This window comes from Poeciliopsis prolifica, unplaced genomic scaffold, assembly GCF_027474105.1.
Source record: "Poeciliopsis prolifica strain line A6 unplaced genomic scaffold, Auburn_PproV2 SCAFFOLD035, whole genome shotgun sequence".
NCBI classification, from domain to species: Eukaryota; Metazoa; Chordata; class Actinopteri; order Cyprinodontiformes; family Poeciliidae; genus Poeciliopsis; species Poeciliopsis prolifica.
The window spans coordinates 5,697,300-5,717,159 of NW_026562410.1; the positions used below are offsets into that span (position 1 = coordinate 5,697,300).

Genomic DNA, 19,860 nt, shown 5'->3' on the forward strand with positions numbered 1-19,860 from the left:
GAAGCATTGAGAACATTCCAGTTGGGGATACAGAGTGGAGACACGTCAAAGGTCAGAAAATTACAGACAGAAAATCTGATTACTAGAAGGTTAAAAAAATTGAGGGGAAACTGATTTAAAACCAACAAAGTTTTTGTTCATTCTCTATTTTTTGACGCTCATTAATTAGACTTCAGCCTTTCTGGAATAATAAAGATTTCTTTATTTTGCTTCTTGGAATTTTTCCAGAAATTTCTTTTCACTGTAAGACGCCTTACAGCACTCACTGTGTGAGTGCTTTGTTGTTGAAGGTACTGTTTTGCATTAAAATTTGATTTGCGTGTTTTTTTGTATTTTTCCATTGATTTGTTTTTTACCTCAGTTCAGTCCAATTGCCTTTTGGGAAACCAACAACATAATCTGCAAATTCTACTTTTCTAAAGTTTATTATATACCTACTTCCAATAATGAAAGTTGAGCACTATTAACATTTTAGATCTAAGTGGATTTTGAGCAAGAGAAATAAACCAGACTGTTTTGGGTATTTTGGCGATTGTGAAAAAACAACATGATTATGCTGTATGATTTGCTGACTGTGAGTCATCATCCAAAACAGAATATAATGAAAAACAATTTTTTTTAAATTGGGTTCAGTAAGCTTGACCACTATCCAGAAGTTGGTAAGCAAAAACTATGAATATGGTGGACATACAAACCTTCACACAGAAAGACCATGGCTGAGAATTGAAACCAGGACAATTTATAAGTGATCCAAAAGTTCAATCTACTGCTCCACCTTATAGTCATTTATTCCAAGTTCAGAAGAAAATTATTGGAAAATTATAAAAAGGGAAGGACCATAGATTATGCCTTGAGGAACACCACAAGGAATGGTAACACTTTATTTTGTCAAACTTTGCTCCATGACATTGTTGAATGCTAATGAGTGTGAGGATGCATTCCCACCAGCCCCGTTTAGTCCGCTTTAGTCAAATTTCAGCTTGTCAGCCTCAAAACTCCGGTTCGTTTGGGAAGGTTTGAATGTGTAATCAAACTCTAATGTGGACCAAAAAATCTAACTTTGGTCCATCTACAAATCTCGGTCCGCGCTTGGTTTAAGAGAATTCAGTTACGGTTCGAATGCATATGTGAATGTCCAATGGACCGGAGACCGGTGCAAAGCAGGAAGCAGGGCATTCTGGGTAAATACAACCAAAACAAATGCACATGTTAGAGCAATGGCTAAGGCAAGGGGGGTAAACACGTTTGTCTTACAAATCAAGTGTAAACACAAAACGCACCAGTTGAAAATGGTTCAATTGGGGACTAAAATTGTAACATTTGCTACGAGTCTACTGGACTATCAAGTGTGAAAACTACCTGTTATAAGTCCCTCTGATGGGTAAATCCCAATTCCAGTCAAAGCTTACGTTTCTCTTCCTGTTTCTAGGTGTGTTTGCTCTGGACAACATCATGCAGAACTGGTTCACACTCTTCACACCGACGGAGGCAACCAGCGTGGTGGCCACCACCATCATGTCCAACAGCACCATCGTCCGCCTGCATCTGGACTGCAACCAGCAGGAAAAACTGTCCAACTCTGCTCGCACCCTGGCGCTACAGTGCGCCATGAAGGACCCCCAAAACTGTGCCCTGTCCGCCCTGACGCTCTGCGAGAAGGACCACATTGCCTTCGAGACAGCCTATCGGATTGTACTGGACGCAGCCGCCACAGGAATGAACTATACCCAGTTGTTTACAATAGCACGCTACATGGAGCATCGCGGCTATCCCATGAGGGCATACAAACTAGCAACGTTAGCCATGACACACCTTAACCTCAGTTACAACCAGGACACGCACCCGGCCATCAACGACGTGCTCTGGGCATGCGCCCTTAGTCACTCGCTGGGGAAGAACGAGCTGGCAGCCGTCATCCCCCTGGTGGTGAAGAGCGTGAAGTGCGCCACCGTGTTGTCGGACATCTTGAGGCGGTGCACGCTGACAACGCCGGGCATGGTGGCACTGCAAAGCCGCAGGAATTCTGGGAAGCTGATGTCTTTGGACAAGGCTCCGCTCAGGCAGCTGTTGGACGCCACCATCGGGGCCTACATCAACACAACGCACTCTCGGCTGACGCACATCAGCCCGCGCCACTACAGCGAATTCATCGAGTTCCTCAGCAAGGCCAGGGAGACGTTTCTGATGGCACATGACGGACACATCCAGTTCACGCAGTTCATAGACAACCTGAAACAGATCTACAAGGGCAAGAAGAAGCTGATGATGCTCGTACGAGAGAGGTTCGGTTGAATGACCGAATTTCGTCCTGGGAAAATTTGTATGGGAATCTTACAGCTGTGATTCAGGACTGACGGCTCTCGTATAAGGAACAAGGTGTTGAGGCCTAAAAGAAATTGAGATGTTGAAATGTGCCGAGCACAAGATGAGAGATTTTGGCATCGAAACGACCGAAAGTAATGAAGATAAAACAGGAATTTTCAATCAATAACAACCTTAAAGCAACACCAAGGGGCAGATGTATGAAACTGTGCGTAATGGGTAGTAAAAATATTACCTTCCTCCTCCCAGGGTAGTTACTAAATAATAAAAGTATGGCTACTTTGTAGCAACTTTCAGAAGTGTTAAACTCAGTAAAGGCAAAGTTTACCTGGCTAAGTCTTAGATTATGAGTTTTCCTGTAGGGATGCATGATTTATTGGCAATAACATCGGTATTGGCCCACGTTGGTAATTTTTTTAACATATTGGTATTGGTCCAAAAGTGGACCGACATTAACAACTGATGATTATTTCCGTCCTGTTTGTGTTTCTGGGAGGAGAAGAGAGGAGGTTCGTCGTGTGTTATTTGCTTGGTCATATGACGGTGATAAGGATACAGCAGGATTATGGGTATTAATTGAAGCAGAAAAACAATGAAAGCGACGTGGCAACTTTAACACGGTGTTGAAAGTGGAGGAAAATATTTGTATTATATATAATTATAGTGTATCGCCCATGATGGCAGTATTAATATCAGATTATTTTTCAACCAGTGCATCCCTGTGATTCCCATTACTGTTGGTCAAAACATTGATGTCACTGGGATGAGCTAGCATGGTAGCGTGAATGAAAATATTTAAACACCTTGCCAATACTGAACACATCTAACTTTTTGCTGAGCTTCGCTCACTGAGGACGGTGTGGTTTAAGAGACATGCAAGGAATGAACATTTTTGTCAGAACGAATGTTATCTAGTTTGGTTTTGAGTGCATCCACTCAACACAAGAACATCACAATCCCAGTTTATAAACTGAGAATAATTTGTTCCAGTCTTGACTGGAGCTTCATAGGAATAAATTGTCTCAGGTCAGTTTTCTCAATAGGTAATTGGAAAAAAAATATGCAAATATAAGTTTGTATATTCCGGATTTGTCAACAACTGACAGATACCAGTTTGCTAACATGCTAATTGTGGAGCTTAATTGTTTTTGGTTTCGTCCTTTAGCATTTTTGTTAACTTTAAAAAAGTTTAGCGCACTTAACCTCTCCTTTAATACATTTTCCGGTTCAGGTCGAAAGCGCTAATTTAATTGGCTGCCGTGTAAACCTTAAAGTTTTAAGTAAAGTTTAACATCTATGTTTATGTTTTGGTTATTATGATGCTCTTATTTTGAGCATCAACAAGTGAAACAAGTGAAGACTGTTTATACAGCAGGTCTGTTTCCTCTCCTGACAAGTGTTAGTGACACCTGGTGTGTATCAACATGGCTGAATTTATTGCTTCAGTGGATTAGCATTAGCTTCTGTTACATACCGTGTTGGTATGGTGGACTGGCATCAGTGGAAGCAATGTTTTAGGGTTAACGCAACTAACTTTTTCGCTAGTGGTGTCCACCTGAAAATGACCAACCAGCACCTCCAAGGTGTAAAAAGTGATGAGTACATTTAAATGTAAGTCAAAACTGTGTGGATTAATCAACTTCAAGATTTGACCTAAAACCGACCAATTTTGATTCGACGTTGGTGACACTTCAACCGTATAAGGAGCAGAGCTAGCTTTAGTGCACACAGCATTTCTGCATCTAATCCCTGGTGTGGATGTGTGAGAAGCTGGAGTTTCTGAAGAAGTGTCAGTCTACCTGGATGTTCCGTTCTTTCCCCCTATGTGAAAGTGACAGCTGCTGCTGAATCGTCTGCCTTTGCACTCCTCTGACTCCCCTCATCCACGGCCTCAAAGTGAAGACGAACGGCTTTAAACCAAATGGTGCGACTCCATGAAATGACAAGTACCTCTTGTTTTAAAAAAACAAACAAACAAAAAACTAAACAACATCCAGCTTTACTCCTTTACCCCATTCCTCCTCCTCTTTCTCCATGAGGAAATGCCGACTCGGGAGTTCATTTTCCCGCCTTTTTCCCCGGCTTCAGGGCGTGTCCTACGTTCTGACTGCTCTCGTGAACACATCGGTCGCCATGGTGTCGGCGCGCGCTCGCTCGTTCATGCGGAAGTTGTCAAACTGCATTCTCAGGGATTTCTCTCCAAAAGCAAACAGAAAAAGAGAACGTAAGCATTTAATGTGTCCTGTATATATGAAAGCTGATTATTGGAAGAAAAAACAAAACAAAAAAACCAACATGTACATTAACTAATTTATGACAAAATATTCTATGTAAGGCACAATACTTGAAGCTGCATTACTTTGGATTTATTATTTCTTTTGCGTTGTTTTGTTTTTTTCGTTTTCTTTAAATGACGACAACAAAAACATATCAGTGCGTCTTGACGTCGGGCTTGCGTCGCGTCAGGAATTGCGACGCGGCCGCCCGCTCCGCCACGCAGACACGGACTGAGCTGCGGGAACGCGGGGCGGGAACGGTTCCCCCGAACACAGAGTCACATTGAGGATCTCTGAGGTCGGACACAGAGCGGCCTCTGCTCGCCTCGGTCCGCGCCTCTTCTCTCCTCTCGACTTTGTGCTGGACGGAAAGTTGCTGTCTGCGGTGGTTCTGGAATGTTCCTCCGCCTCTCCTCGCTTTCCTCCTGTCTCTCTGGCATCCCCACAGGAACAGCCTTGTATCTCGCCTTGTCTTAATGCTTTAAACGAACCAAATGTGGAGCGGTCTGTTTCCCTCTTGTGTCACAGCCTGTTTGATCCGCAGCTGGACTGGCTCAGTGCTGCGTTGCTTTAAGAAGCTCATCTCATCTGTTACCGGTGTCGTCTGTTTTGTAGCGTCTTCGTTCAGAAACGAATATCGTTCCCTTTTCTGTTTTTTTATTTTATTCTTTTTATTTATTACGTCAGGTAAATGATTGTACGACCATGTCAACATGAAGATTTGATACACTGATCAATTTATTTATGTAACTAAATCACTGTTTTATAAACTTGTCAAAGAATCAACATTTTGTTCTGATTAAATTAGTTTTTTGAGAGGACTTTTGTATCGTGTCAAATGATTATGTCTACCAGTTTCAGGCATTGATCCGCAATCTGTGGTGCATTTTCCGCATTTTTTTAGCGTAGATGATCATTTTGTAGAACCATCTTTCACTGCGGTTGCAAATCTTCTGTGGTTTTCAACATGTCCTAATATAAGTTTGATGTATTATAATTATCTTATTATTATTATTTGTAGGGTGAATTCTGGCACCATATCTGCTTTGCAAAAAAAAGTCAGACTGGACATCAGTTTCAAAGTTTCACCAGATTTTCAACTAACAGATTTGAAAAAGGGATAAGGTTTTCTTTTTTTATCTGATTAATCGTCCAAATTATATAATAATCAATTTACTAAAAATAATTGCAAGTTGCAGACCCAATGACATACTCTTGATGTTTGCAGTTATAAAGGGACAACATGTAATAATAATATCTGCATGAAGTCAGGAAGCTTTATGAGTGGCTCTTTTTATGCTCTTCCAGCAACCTGGTTGCAGCTGCCTGTCAGCTGGCCTCAATCACACACACACACAAAAAAACACACTCACACACATAACCGCGGTGTTCCCCTGTGGACTTTTTTAGTCAGAAGACGTCGAAGAAATCTCATCGAACACATCCAGTGTCTGAATCTGGGAAGAAGAGAACAAAACATGGCTGAAACATGACAATGCAGGGCCGCCACGGCTACCAAAAACACAGTTTCCTTTTCACGTCTGAAACGTCTGCGTCTCCTCTAGCTGTAATTTTAAACACCTCGCTGATACGGCTCTCTTAATTCTCCTAACATTTAATTACCTGGTGAAACATCAACTCCCTCACATTGAGATAACAGACTGAGCCTTGTTAAAGCCCATTAATTATCCATCCCTTACCCTATAATGCAATTATAAAGGTAATAGATGCCCCAAAGTGAAATCCTACTGTTAACAAAGGCATATAAATGAACTTTAATATATTAATTCCCTTAATTATTTTTTTAATCATGAATCTGACAGGGGAATACATTACACCGCTACACGCTGTGGTATAAGAAAATATTCCAGGAAGGTTAGAATCAATCAAGTGAAGCAGTTTTTATAATACAAGTCTTTTGCTTCTTTGGGTTTGATTAGAATATATAAACATATATTTAAAGATATCAGTATTTGTTGGATATTTAAAAAGAGCAAAAAATATGGGAGTTATTAATCCAGAGACAGGGAGGATGTAGGAGACGTAACTACTGTGCTTAAGCTGTGCAGGTATTAATTAGTGTTTTAATTAACAACCTGGTCATAAACGTCTCAGTTAGCTACTGCATGTGAGAGAGAGAGGATAAGAGGCTGACAGGAAAACTCGCACTGGGTCAGAGTTTTCCTTTCTGGTTTTGAAAATGAAAACATCTGATGAAAAATAATGTTAGCAGCTGCAAAGAAAAAAAAAAGTAAACTAATAAATAGGAATCCTCCAACAAAAGAGGAAATAAGTGCATCACAAAGAAATGGAGAAAATGACACTTTGACAAGTCATTTTCTCATTGAATTCTAATTATTATTGTATTCTCTTGTTATTTTGATTTCTCTTATGGTTATCCTTTTAACATCCTTCCCCATCACATCCCCTAAATAGTCTTCAATTTGGTAGCATAACTTATTTTAGCACACTGACAATAACATGCCAGCTAATGCTGGAGCAGCAAGATAAATGTGGGGAACTACCCGAACGTTACCCTTTCTCACCACTTAGTGAACAAGAATCTGTAAAGATTCTGCATCTGCAGGCATCCAGCAGATTACTGTAAGCTAGTTGGCTACAGATTTACGGAGATTTCCTTCTCAAGCTTTTCCTTCTTTAGAAGGAAAGGCTTGTTTCTTGCACACAGGTTGAATCAGAGGCTGGAAATGCCTCTTCCATTGCATGACCACGTGAGGCGCATTTTCAGAAGTTTGCACGCAGCCAACAGGCAGCCTGATGCAGCACATTTGATCCCAGCTGACCCTTCAGTCCAGCCTGGAGCTGCGCTAGCTAGCCTAGCATCTCATCTTGTTAAGATTCAATGTTGTTTGTTTTTCATCTTCTCTTTCTAACCTGAGCAGGACTGTTGTCAGGTATTTGTCTAGATTGATGACTACATAAAAAAAATGAAAGCAAATCCATTCAGCTGTGTAGAAAAATATCTGCGAGAGCTAAACTGTGTTTAAACTGTGTTTAATTATTTTTAGTAAATTGATTATTATATAAACGCTAAACACAGTTTAGTGAGAACAGTAAAGACTGTTCTTGAATCTGTCTTTACTCTTAAGGGCTCGGCTGGTCTTGGATGCACCTTGGTATCCATTTGGCCAATGACACTGGGTTACAAAAAACTATTTTTTAGGAAGTTGTCTATTCTTTTTCAACTGAATCAGGACTATTTTGCACCACTTAATCTAAACATGACATCCATGTTTCTCAATCAGATCAGATTTTTATTCTAATTTAATTTGGAGAAATACAATCTTCGGACTAAATTGATAACATTTTTGCGACTATAAGTTCATGTCCTTTGATATTTCTCATCCACACAAGGTTATAGGAGAAAAAGAATGTTTTCTAACAGAGTGTATAAATTAAATGATACAAACTTGGATTTCTGTAAATTGAATTTACACTGATAAGGGTAAGTGCATGTGAAGTGAACGTTGCGTCTTCATTGTGCTGAATTCTCCGTCTCTTTTCCGTCCTGATGGCGTCTCTCCTCCTGCTCATCACTCACTGATCCCAGATTATCCACATGTGAGAATAAGTCCTGCATTTTGATGCTCATGATGCATCCATAGTTCAGAAAGTTGACCTGCTGGAGCAAAACCAAAGGGATTTTTTTTCATTCAGCTCATCAAAAGTACCGTAAAACAGTTGAAAAAACCCCAGACAGTTTTTTGGCTGTTATCAGTCAATAATCAATTAAGCTGCATTTTTGGAAAATTTACCCACACTAAGATTTCTTTTTAGTATGGGACAACTCTTAGTCTTGTTGGAAAGAAAGCAAATTAGAATTAGGACCCTTCAAATCCAACTCTTGAAGATCGGGGTCCTGCACCTTTAGATGTGTCTCTGTACCAGAGTCAAACAATCAGGTCATTAGCAGGACTGTGGAGAATGTCACCGCATACTGATGAAGTGATTAGGTTATTGAATTCAGGTGTTTTGAACCAGGAGTATATCTAAACCTTGCAGGACTTGAAGAACCCGGCCTAGATTCAGAGTATTCATTTTCCATTCCATCAAAATGACAATCCATGTCTTCATTCTCTACAAAACTTTCACTTCATAAATCAGTAAATGCTAATCAGGAGAGTGTATTACATTTATTTACTTTTTCTTAAGAAGGGAAGAATAGAAAATGTCCTAAGACAGCGACAGGAAGTTGATCAAATGTTAGATCAGACAGCCCTGGCACAGAGATCAGCTCAACAGTTTCTTTTCCGCCGTGCGTTATTAACCAGGATCTCTGTTGTGAAGAATTGGCCTTTTCCAGAAACACCTAATTGCTAGTGGCTGCTTCGCTTGCTGTGACATTTATGAAAGCTTTATGGACAGCAATCCCTCCAGCTTGTGACATTTTGGATTCCCTTCAAAGCGAAGAATACGACTGCTTTCTGACTCAAAGCGCAAACGCCAGCTTCTTGTCTCTTCGGACCACATGAAAGAGAGTTGGTGGGAAAGCGGCTTGATGGTTCCTCCTGAAGGAAAAGGTCATTAATGTGATGGATCCTGATTGAGGCAGAAGGTCTTGTCCGGTTTAAAAAGGGGTTGCATTAGGGGTGGTAGAAGACTTGGGGTAATTAAAAGGATGAAACAGATGGACCAGGTCTAATGATCATTATTGGCAAAGGTTTGAAGGGTGGGCAGACTTGAAAGCAAGAGCAACAGCTGGTTACAGAGAGCAGCAGGAGACGGTAACCAGTAGGAAGTAGGCATGGGTCGGTTTCCAGTAGCATGTTATGCTGCTGTTTTATAAAGATAGTTTTAAAAACATTCCATCGGCATCTTCCTGCAGTTCCCAGTCCTTTCAATAACCCTGAAAGAAAACATTTTATTACCCTGAAAAACTTAATTGCTGTATTGTTTGATAGTTTTTGGGAAATGCTCATTTAATGTATAATGCTTTATTTTCATACTCAGCGGCATAACTTAAAACACAAACCTGACCATGTACACACACACAAATTAGTTTTCATTACATTCTAGGTACCTGTAGCACAGTTTCAGGTTCAAAATGCTTAGCCACAACGAAATGTACAACAAAATCTACACTCTGGAATAAGGAAAACAATTAGTGCCCACTAAAGGTAGTTAAATTCTAGTATTGAGCAACTTATTGGAACCGCTTTGTTACATTTAATTTATTCTTTTAAAGCGATTACATAAAGGGATTAAAATGATCCATACATTTCTGCAGAAAAACCTTGTCCTTGCAAATTAGATCACAATTTTCTGTTCTTCTGATTGACTGTAAGTCTCTCATTCAGGAACAACCTGTAATAATGAGAACTGTGAGAAGATGGGTCACAAGCAGCTGAAGACGCCCTGTGTCACTGTTTTCAGGGCATCATCAGGAATGCACTTTGAGAATATCAATGTCACCACGTTCTCAGAGTGCACAAGTTCATAAGACTAAAGAATCATACATTAAACAAGTGTCAGCAACACAGGGAAACCTCAAGGGACTGTACTCTTTCCATTGTTTTCCTCTGTGCAACTTCAGACTTTCAGTTCAAGTCAGACTGCCGTCATCTGCAGAATCCTGAGATGTTAGGCAGTTGTTGGTATATTGGAGATGGACAAGATACTGATTACAGAGAGCTTGTGGGCCGCTGTGTGTCATAGAACAAAAAATGTGTTTGTTTTTGATTTCAGGAGACACAGTGTCAAATGTCAACCATATTTCCATCACGAGAGAAGTGGAGGAGTAAAAGAAAAAAAATTGTGTTCACCAGAACAACTGACTGGACTAGAGATGCAATAGTGAAGCTGTTTACCAGAAAGGACAGAGCAGACTGACTTCTTGAGAAAGACAATAACTTTCCATGTTTATAGCAAGATACTGCAGATCTTCTTGAGTTGCAGTTGAACCATAATAAACGAAACATTGGCCAACATTTTGACATGACAGCACTTGATAAAATGCAAAATATTTACTGGTTTTTGTTGACTGACTCATGACTATATTTTTTTGTTCTTGTGATGTGAAGCATTTTGAACTGCTTTGTTGCTGAAAGGTGGTATACAAATAAACCCGACTGATTAATTTACTCTAAAAATCTGTTGTTGAGAGTGTCAACTCTTCTGCTATCATCTGTTGTCGAAGCAACATCAGAGCCAACAGCCTGATAACGAAGGCTGGTTGTGTTCTGGGGATGATTGTTCAAAGAAGGATTCTTTGAAGGTTTTTTGTTCTTTCTGCGCCCTTTCACTCAAGTAGATGAATTATTACAAGACAATGTTTTTCTACATTGGTGATGTAATGAGTTTTGTTGAGTGAATAAACACCCACAGCCATAAGCACCTACAACAAATCAGATATTATATACTTTTTATGCATGTGAAAATGCATGATGGGTATTTTTTATTTTGCTTCCATGTATTAAATGATTGACAAAGGCATAAAAAGTATGCTGAAGAATGAACATTTATTGCTTAACCAAGCTCTTGACAGAATGCTTTGTTTTCCTGTAAATGTTTGACAAACCATCAATTGAACTTAAAAAGTACAGATTGAAATTACAGTCAAAAAAGGTATTGCAACAAAGCCAAAACTAAAAGATACACTAACCTTGTCAGGAACAATGGACTGGAATAGTAGAAGAAATCTACATCATGGAAGAACTGACACACCGATTGAGACTTCAGCAATCACAAATGGAAGAAAAATGGACTAAATAGACTACATTCATGACAAAAGAGAGCGACAAAAATAGTGAAAGAACTATGCAAACCAGAGGAAACAAAGGTCTTATAGAGGATTAGCTCCCGAGCGACAGTTTTAGTTTCATTTTTGGTTGTTGGATGTGATGTGTTCATGTTCACTGTATATGTAAACAAATGTGAAAAATACCAATAAACAGTTAAATGAAAAAAAAGAAAAGAAAAAAAAAAGATACACTATCGTTTCTATTTAAAAAAAAAGAAAGGAAAAAAGACAACAGTAAACTGAAATGTCAATGACATTATAGAGTAACTAAAAGAACTGAAAAGCAGCATGAAGTTAAATGTTTTTAACCTTTGTTTTTAAGAGCTGCTATACGATTCTTAACGTAAAACTTAACCGCCAGCCAATTTCTGTGTTTGAGAGCAACAGGTTCCTGTTTTAAACACTTGTCACAGTCTGCTTTCCCTGGAATTCGACTGTTGTTGATGAACACCATCAGGTGCTTTTCGACTGCATGGATCTCCTCTTCATTCCAAGCCCTCCTCTTGCGTGGTTGGCGACCTTTAAAACCAAAATTAATAACACGTGTTAAACAAATGCAGCCCTGAAATACCGCAAGCACTTAAAGATGATGAAATGAAATTACCACAGCAATATATTTAAAGGGTTTTTTACACTCGTGCCTGATTAGACATACATATAGAATAATCTTCATGAAAAAAACATTTTGAGACGCACAACAACCCTCTTGCAGTTTACCTATTAAATTATACTGCAATATTGCATAAACTACACATTTGCTACCATAATATCTTCTTCGGCCTACAGTAAGATTTACATCTAGATAAACTAAATGCATGATAAACAATTATTTGCACAAAACAGAAAACAATCTCTAAAAAAAATAGTATGTTGAAATCAAAGATCTACAGATGATTCATTGTCGTCTGTTCTTCAAACACGTTTGTTTAAATCAATGTTCGTTTAAAAAAAAGAGAACAATGTGAGAAAATAGGTGTTTGTGATCTTGATGTGGATAAGAAAAAAAATTTATCACAACAAAGAATGAACTACAATGTGATAAAATAATTTAAGGAAACAATGCCTTTTGTATTGCACTCTACTGGGAAGGGAGATCCAGATGGATGGGATACTGACCTTTAGCCTTCTTGGGCGACTTGCTTATAAAAGCTTGTGAAGGTGTTTGAGCATTTTTGTTGTCCACATCTGGCATCTGTCCCTCAGTGGATGCAACTTGATCCTCTGAAATGGAAATAAAAAAGAAAAGATTGATGTATTCATTTATTTACTTAAACTTATTTGACATGGCATAAAATTTATATCCCAATAGACATTTTGATGAGTGGTGGTAATGATATATCAGGATATGCTGATGCAGAAGACTTAAAATAGAAATGGAAAAAAAAATCCCAGTAATTGAATGGAATATATAAATTTAACACTTGTTTTTGTGGATGCTATTTGTAAGCAATGTTTGTAACTGTTTGGTTTTAAGTCGCTGTCTGTCATGACCTTAAAAAAAAAAAAAACTAATTTCAATGGAGACCCAGAAATGATAAGCAGCAGCATAATCTCAATGTTGACTACCTGGTTAAATCAATGCAAAATAAATAAATGAAAAATGTATCTGTAGAGAAACAATAACTTTAATGTAATGGATGTCTGCATCAAATCCTGCTTTTTCTTCCCAGTGTTGTGACTGGAACTTGGAAATAGTGACGAAGCTGGTATTCAAGCACGTGTTTCATTTTAAGGTGGTAAAACAAATCACTTGCATTTCCTCTCACACACTTTTAATCCTCCCACTGTCTTAAGAGATGGGGTCATTTGAATCCAACAAGATTTTTACTCTGTGCACAGTCCTGTGCTAAGACTTAAGAAACGGAGTAGATTTGCCCTGATCCCCTGTGCAATGTACCCGTTTTTCTGCTGTCTAAACGTAACATCTGCGCACTCCTCCTGAGCACTGCCAGTGGCTGAATCCGAAACAGGTCCAGATAATCAACTTTTTTTGCACCTGTTTTAACAAACTCTTGTTTTTTGTGCTCTCAGCCACGCTGCTTCCCACTTGCTCTGTTTTCATGCCGGACATTTACGTCATCAACAAGCCTTACTGCGGTTAGCTGGTAGAGTGCAGATCTCTATCGTAGGGAAAATTTCTATCGTTTCTATGATATACTGTATATATTGTGCATTCCTAATTAGGATCCAACACTTACCCTCGGCATCAGCCTCAAACTCTGCCTCTTCCTCACTGTCCAACTTCACAGTTTCTGCAATGGGTAAAACGGGGTGAATAAAGTAATTATTTTAAAAAGAAAAAAAAAGAACCACAACTGGATCTGCAGTTTGTCACATGTGGCAATACCAAAAGTAAAAACAATATATAGAAATAATTTACATAGATATAAAACAATCAGTACCTTCAGGGTCAATGGCGATGTCATCAAGGTTCTTGCCTTCAAACTCTGCAAGATGCCCTTTCTCTAGGGCCATGAGGACTTTACTGAGTTTAGCTAGCTGAAGAGTGCCTTCCGGGAGCCGATAGAACTGGCGATGAACGTTGATATTGTGACCAAGGAAATTAGCTAGCTGCTCCAACTCCATATTGCTGAGGTTTAAGATCTGAGAAAGAGTTGTAATTTGCTTCCTCAGTTTTGTTGACGTGAGACTATCTGGTCTTTTGGCGCCACAGTCGTTTGCAAAGTAGCGAAGGCAGTCAGAACCACGATAAGAGCTCATGGCTGATGGTCTTGCAAATAAGTGTATGTTTTCTTTAGGGACCCCACATTTTTGCCGTTTGCTAATGAGCATATCCAATGACTGCTGCATTTCTGGAGTCAATAGGACTGGTACCTTTCTGCCTCTTTTTCCTTTGATTTCAAGTCTTCTGAAATGTTCAAACAGTCTTTTTTCAAGGTCAGATGAAGCCTCTTTTAGATCATCCTGATCACTACTGGGATTTGAGGACTGATACGCAGAAAGGGGCATTTTTGATATTTCTCTGGCATGCCGCCTGTTGAACAGAATCACCTGAGTAAGGGTGACTTTACACAGATTTCTCCAGGTCTTTGGAGATGCTTCTGCTGACAGTTCATTGTATAAACGTTGTTGTTGTTCACTGAGATACAAATGAAGAGTCTGCACATCTTTAGTGAAGGGAAGCAGCTGTGGAGCATTCCATTCTGATCCCTGCAGTGTCCTTAGCGATGCAGGTGAGACAAACTTATTCCAACTGGAATCATAGAGAATTCGGAACGCATGAGCATCTCTGGCTGCTCTGGAATTCCCCTGTACATTTTCACGACTTTCAACAAGCTCTGATATTGTTTTCAAGCTATGTCCAATCTTCAAAGCAAGACTTGGGCTTTTGTAGGTGCTTGTTTCAGCAACAAAACCAGCTAGGTTTTTAACAGATTCTACAACCAGCATGAACTTTCCAGGCTTTATATGATCTTCAATTGTCTTCATGGGGGTTGTTTTCCTTGAATTAATCAACAATCTTCCCAGTTCTCTCAGTTTTTGGCGAATATACTCGTGTCTTGAAGCATCATCTCCAAGTCTGCTGTAAAGATGCTGCCCATATTCTATGATGAGTTCGTCAGACTTTACAGCATTGTAAACTTCATCTCCATGCATGTTGTGTAACATGTTCCAGAACTCTCTCTTTACGCCTGGGGGAGGGGGTACAGCGAAGCCACAAAGAGACTGGATACGTGTTCTGCCTGGTGTCTTGATAGTCCTTGGTTTAAACTTGCAGGTTGTCAAGTGCCTAGAGAGAATTTTTTTCATGAACAATCCTTGACAATAGATACAGTGGAGATATTTTTGTGATTCAGTTGTTGTGCTTGGTTGCTTACGTGGGACGAGTGTTCCAGTACCACTATTTAGTACCTCAACATTGTGGGCAAAGTTCCCCCTATTTCTCAAATGTTCCAAATGTAACTTTCTCTGCTTGGAGCCTATAGGAAAAACTATGGCTTCTGCAACCTCGGGTTTGTCATAATGAACATGCTCCAAATGTCTTGCAATTTTTGCGAATCCCTTTTTACAGTACAAACAGTAGTGTCTTTTGTTGTAAATGCGTGACCCACTCTCAGTTTTCTCAATGGCAGATACGAGAGGAGGAACATTAGGGAATCCATCCTGTACAACTGAAGAGGAAGGACTTGATTGGTCATTGTCTTCTGCAACAGATGCCGATGTAGCAGAAGTACCTTCTTCACTTGAACTTTCACTATGATCAATTGATCGAGCCTTAGCTATGGATTTAGTGTGATAGCTTGAAGGACTGAAATGTCGCCTTTTGTATTTTGTTTGAGATTCTTTACACTTTTTTGTAGGTGAACGTCCTCTCTGAAATCCTTGGTTGGTAGAATTGTTTTTGTTTTGCTCCATTACAGCTGCGAAATCTTCAATGTTCCTAAAAACTCTGAGACAAAGACTTTTCTGATCATCAATCTCCATAATCTCACTTGTGTCTGTATCTTCAGAGTATTCCTCACAACTTTTAGGGACATATTCATCTCTACTCTCATTTGATGAAGAGTCAGACAGGTCATCGGACTCAAAATAATCAGGTTTGTTCATCTAAAATAAAGATATGTGGAAAGAAATTATAAAAATCACATGATCACTATGTGAACTTAAAAAAAGACAATTACTAGAAATTAGAGGAACTTACCTGAATACGTTTGGTCCTTCTTAACTTAGGGGTGAGCAAGTGATCCTCATCCGAAGAGCTGGAATCAGGTGAAGACCTTGAAAGTAGTTGCTAAAAGAGAAATAAAATATACAGTTATTTGTTTTTAAAACAAAAACAGTTAATTTTGCATATCATACCAGACAGATTAACAAAATCTGAAAATCCAGTTGCTCAGAAAATCTGAATGTTGTGGAAAGTTAAATATGGAAAAACCATAATGTTACTCTGAATCACTACATTAATTCCAAACACCGGCAAAGGTTTCATGATGTTCAGAATGATCTCACACTCTGGGTAGGTAGGGGCAATAATACTGACTGGACAGATATCCAGAAGATGGTAATTGAAACTCTTTGTAGTTTCCACAGGGAAAGTAAACCACAAAAGGCCAATGTTAAAAAAGCTGGTTTTTTACAAAAAATTACAAAGAACTTTTAATGGAAGGAAAAAGTGAGGTAGGTGAAAGTAGATCAAAAACACAGAAGTTAATGTCAACTAGAATCCATCCAAGAACATTGACAAACTTCACAAGAAGTGCAAGTCCTGATGTTATTATAAATTGAAGTTGACTTTCATGTCTGACACAAAAAGCTAGACAAAATTAGGACAAATAGATGACCACCAAAATAACATTGTCTAGATAAAAGGAATGTTGAATCAGAGCTGTAAGGATCTACTTCAAAGCTGGTTCTACTTCAGTTAGGCAGTGATCCGTAATCAAGAAAACATGTAAAGTTCACAGTTTATTGAACATTTGAAGGAAATATTACATTTCTTCCAATGTAACCGTACTGACAAATCTCTGAGACATCTCAAGTAGGACTAGATTCCCAATGAAAAGAAGTTCAGAAATAAATACCTTTTTCTTGGAGGACTTGAACATGTGTGGAGCTTCATCTGATGAGCCAGCATTCTCAACCTCGACACCCTCAGTCACATTTGGTTCTTTGTCAACCTTAGGGACACAAAAAAATGACTGTTAATACTGTAAGAAGACTGGCCAACATTTGGGCAAATCCACTGACCACCTAAACAACAACATAACACAAACCATTGACTAATCAAAAGAAATGCAGCTGAAAATTAGCATGGCACACTGTCAATGAATCACAGATGTAATGCTTGACTAAGTAGCTATTTCTAGCTTGGTTTGGGAGAGATCCTTCATAAATTTCTGTATCACTTTGACCAGTTCAAATGTTTTTATTAAGCCGACGTCACAGGATTGACCTGTAAACATGGTTTCATCATATTCTCTTGATTTGAAACATACATGGTGTCTTAAGGCAGATGTGAGCAATGCTACTGAGGCCAGACAAGATCTACAGAAAGAGATAAAACTTTGAGCAAAAGAAACCTCAAACGGGGTCCTGACTTGTACTGTATACCAGAAATATGTGTAAGGCCCCAAACAGCCATTAAATGGGATCAAACACTTCAGTTGCTATAGATCCCACAATGACATCAGACCAGACTACTGTGTGTTAATAGGACTCCTTAATAAAGCCTGTTAAGTTCACAATTTATAGAGCATTTGAAGGAAATATTACATTTCCTCCAATGTCACCATACTGACAAATCTCTGCAACATCTCAAGAAGGACTAGATGCACAATGAAAAGAAGTTCAGAAATAAATACCTTTTTCTTGGAGGACTTGGACATGGGTGGAGCTTCATCTGATGAGCCAGCATGCTCAACCTCGACACCCTCAGTCACATTTGGTTCTTTGTCAACCTTAGGAACAGAAAAAAACTACTTTGTTAATACTGTAAGAAGACTGGCCAACATTTGGGCAAATCCACTGACCACCTAAACAACAACATAACACAAACCATTGACTAATCAAAAGAAATGCAGCTAAAAAGTAGCATGGCACATTGTCAATGAATCACAGATGTAATGTTCCACTAAGAAGCTATTTCTGGTTCCGTTTGCCGGTGATCCTTCATCAAGAAAGTCTTCAGTTTCTGTATCACTTTGATTGGTTCAAATGTTTACATAAGAAGACGTGACAGGAGCATCGCGTTTTCTTTTCATATTTTTAATAAAATTTAACTATTTGTAGAAACAAAATTTAATTTGAAACATATACATATGCTTAACATATTTTCCTCAAACATTCCCGAGGTACATACACTGAAAATGTATTGATCAACTTCTATCAAAACTATAAAATTGTACTCGCTCCCAAATCAATTCCACAAAACGTAATATTCCACTCTTCAGTATTTTAACTTCATCAATTGAAACACAGACAAAACTTAGGTTTAACATTGACAAGCCATTTATATAGGGATCTGAACATGACAAACCTTCTCCCTCCATGGCCAGTCATTTCCTCCATAGTTGTAAGTTATTTCCTCTCCAGGGTTTATATCCTTGTTGGCAAATAAGCACAGGTGTGGCTTTCCATCTACCAATATCTTCTTCATTGTACAATTTGGATTTATGTGGTCATCATTGACTAATCTTCCAAGACTGTTCTTCTCTTGGGATGCATCAATACTTTACAAATAAGGTGGGGGAAAAGAAGCAGGCAAATGTTAGTCTGTTTAATATCTTTCATTTATCTTGGCAAAAATATAATGTTGAAAAAACTGCACTTCTTAAACCAGTGCCATTGGCTTTGAAGAGATCTAAACGTTTTGCCAACTTACATTGATTTATTATAAATTCTGGACTTACCACCACCATCTTCCATGCCACAAGAAATCAAACATGTAGACAGCACATGCACTATGATACAGTGCCCTCCTCCTTTTTGATTCTTCAGAGTTTATCAAAACCCCTCTGTACTCCACCACAAAATCTCCTTTTTTAAAAGGAGTCGTGGTGAACACACCTCGTCCTAAACACAAGAAACCATAAATGGCAGATCAGAAATCTATATACATGACAAAATTACTTTGTCAAGAATACTTTCAAATGTTATTTGTGGAAATATCTGAACTGTAAAGCTCACATGCACACAGACCCACCTTTATAGGCATTGATGAACTTCATTTCCAATCTGCCTGTTTTGTCATCGGCCCTTCTTGCATGTTCAGCTGCATCTCGTACAGGTGATATTGATGTCATTATTCTGTTAAACAGACAGGGAATCATTTTTAAAACCATCTTGTTCAAATAAAGTTTTTAAACTTGCATTTCAAAGTCAAAATAGCATTAGTAGTTCAATCAGAAACTTTCCACCATATTTGGAAGACACAGGTTTTCAGGATATTGTTTTCTCATGAAATGTTTTAGCTTACATATGTTTTGGAATATAATACAGTAATTATTTGACACATTTAAACGTAAAACAGTAGATCGGGACACAAAGAAAACAGCTTGGATGACGGGAAGCTAATGCTAACACGATCTTATTAATATAAACTGAAGTAAATTCTCAATTTACGCCTGTGCTATGCCTTTATGTGGCTTTATAGAGTTTTAAAGAGAAGTTCGGCTAGTATCACCGTTCATTCAATCTTTTAATTAAACCGGTACATTAAAATACGTGCACAATAAGATAAATCACGGTACTTACGCTTCCACGTGCTGAGCTGCTTTTCCCAAGATGCTTTGCGAGTTTCTTTAAAGGTGCGCTTCTTATGTCAGTCAGCGCGGCCCCGGGCGGCGACAAGTAAAACACAAACTGCGAGCTTCCATCCTTCCGGTATGTCAGTAATTATTCGAAACATTTAAACGTAAAACAGTAGATCGGGACACAAGAAAAACAGCTTGGATGACGGGAAGCTAATGCTAACACGATCTTATTTATATAAACTGAAGTAAATTCTCAATTTACGCCTGTGGTATGCCTTTATGCGGCTTT

At 38.8% G+C, this 19,860-nt stretch overlaps 2 protein-coding genes across 2 annotated transcripts in view; one reads left to right on the forward strand and one right to left on the reverse strand.

Annotated features, from left to right (window-relative positions):
- Positions 1-5,419, forward strand: part of zswim6 (zinc finger, SWIM-type containing 6) — a 47,734-nt gene extending 42,315 nt beyond the window's left edge. The window contains exon 14 of the mRNA XM_055052507.1: positions 1,430-5,419. Within this exon, the coding sequence (XP_054908482.1) occupies positions 1,430-2,292 (863 nt within the window). The 3' untranslated portion in view covers positions 2,293-5,419. The remainder of the gene's footprint in view (positions 1-1,429) is intronic.
- LOC129374093 (uncharacterized) lies at positions 4,753-19,757 on the reverse strand. Its single transcript, XM_055052297.1, has 12 exons — positions 19,573-19,757; positions 19,022-19,125; positions 18,729-18,891; positions 18,356-18,548; positions 17,682-17,777; positions 16,902-16,997; positions 16,022-16,111; positions 13,761-15,927; positions 13,557-13,610; positions 12,475-12,579; positions 11,714-11,877; positions 4,753-5,031 (listed from the first exon to the last, which is right to left on the reverse strand). The coding sequence occupies exons 2-12, from the start codon at positions 19,119-19,121 to the stop codon at positions 4,753-4,755; spliced, it is 3,507 nt and encodes a 1,168-aa protein (XP_054908272.1). The 5' UTR covers positions 19,122-19,125; positions 19,573-19,757.
- Positions 19,758-19,860: the final 103 nt, after the last annotated feature.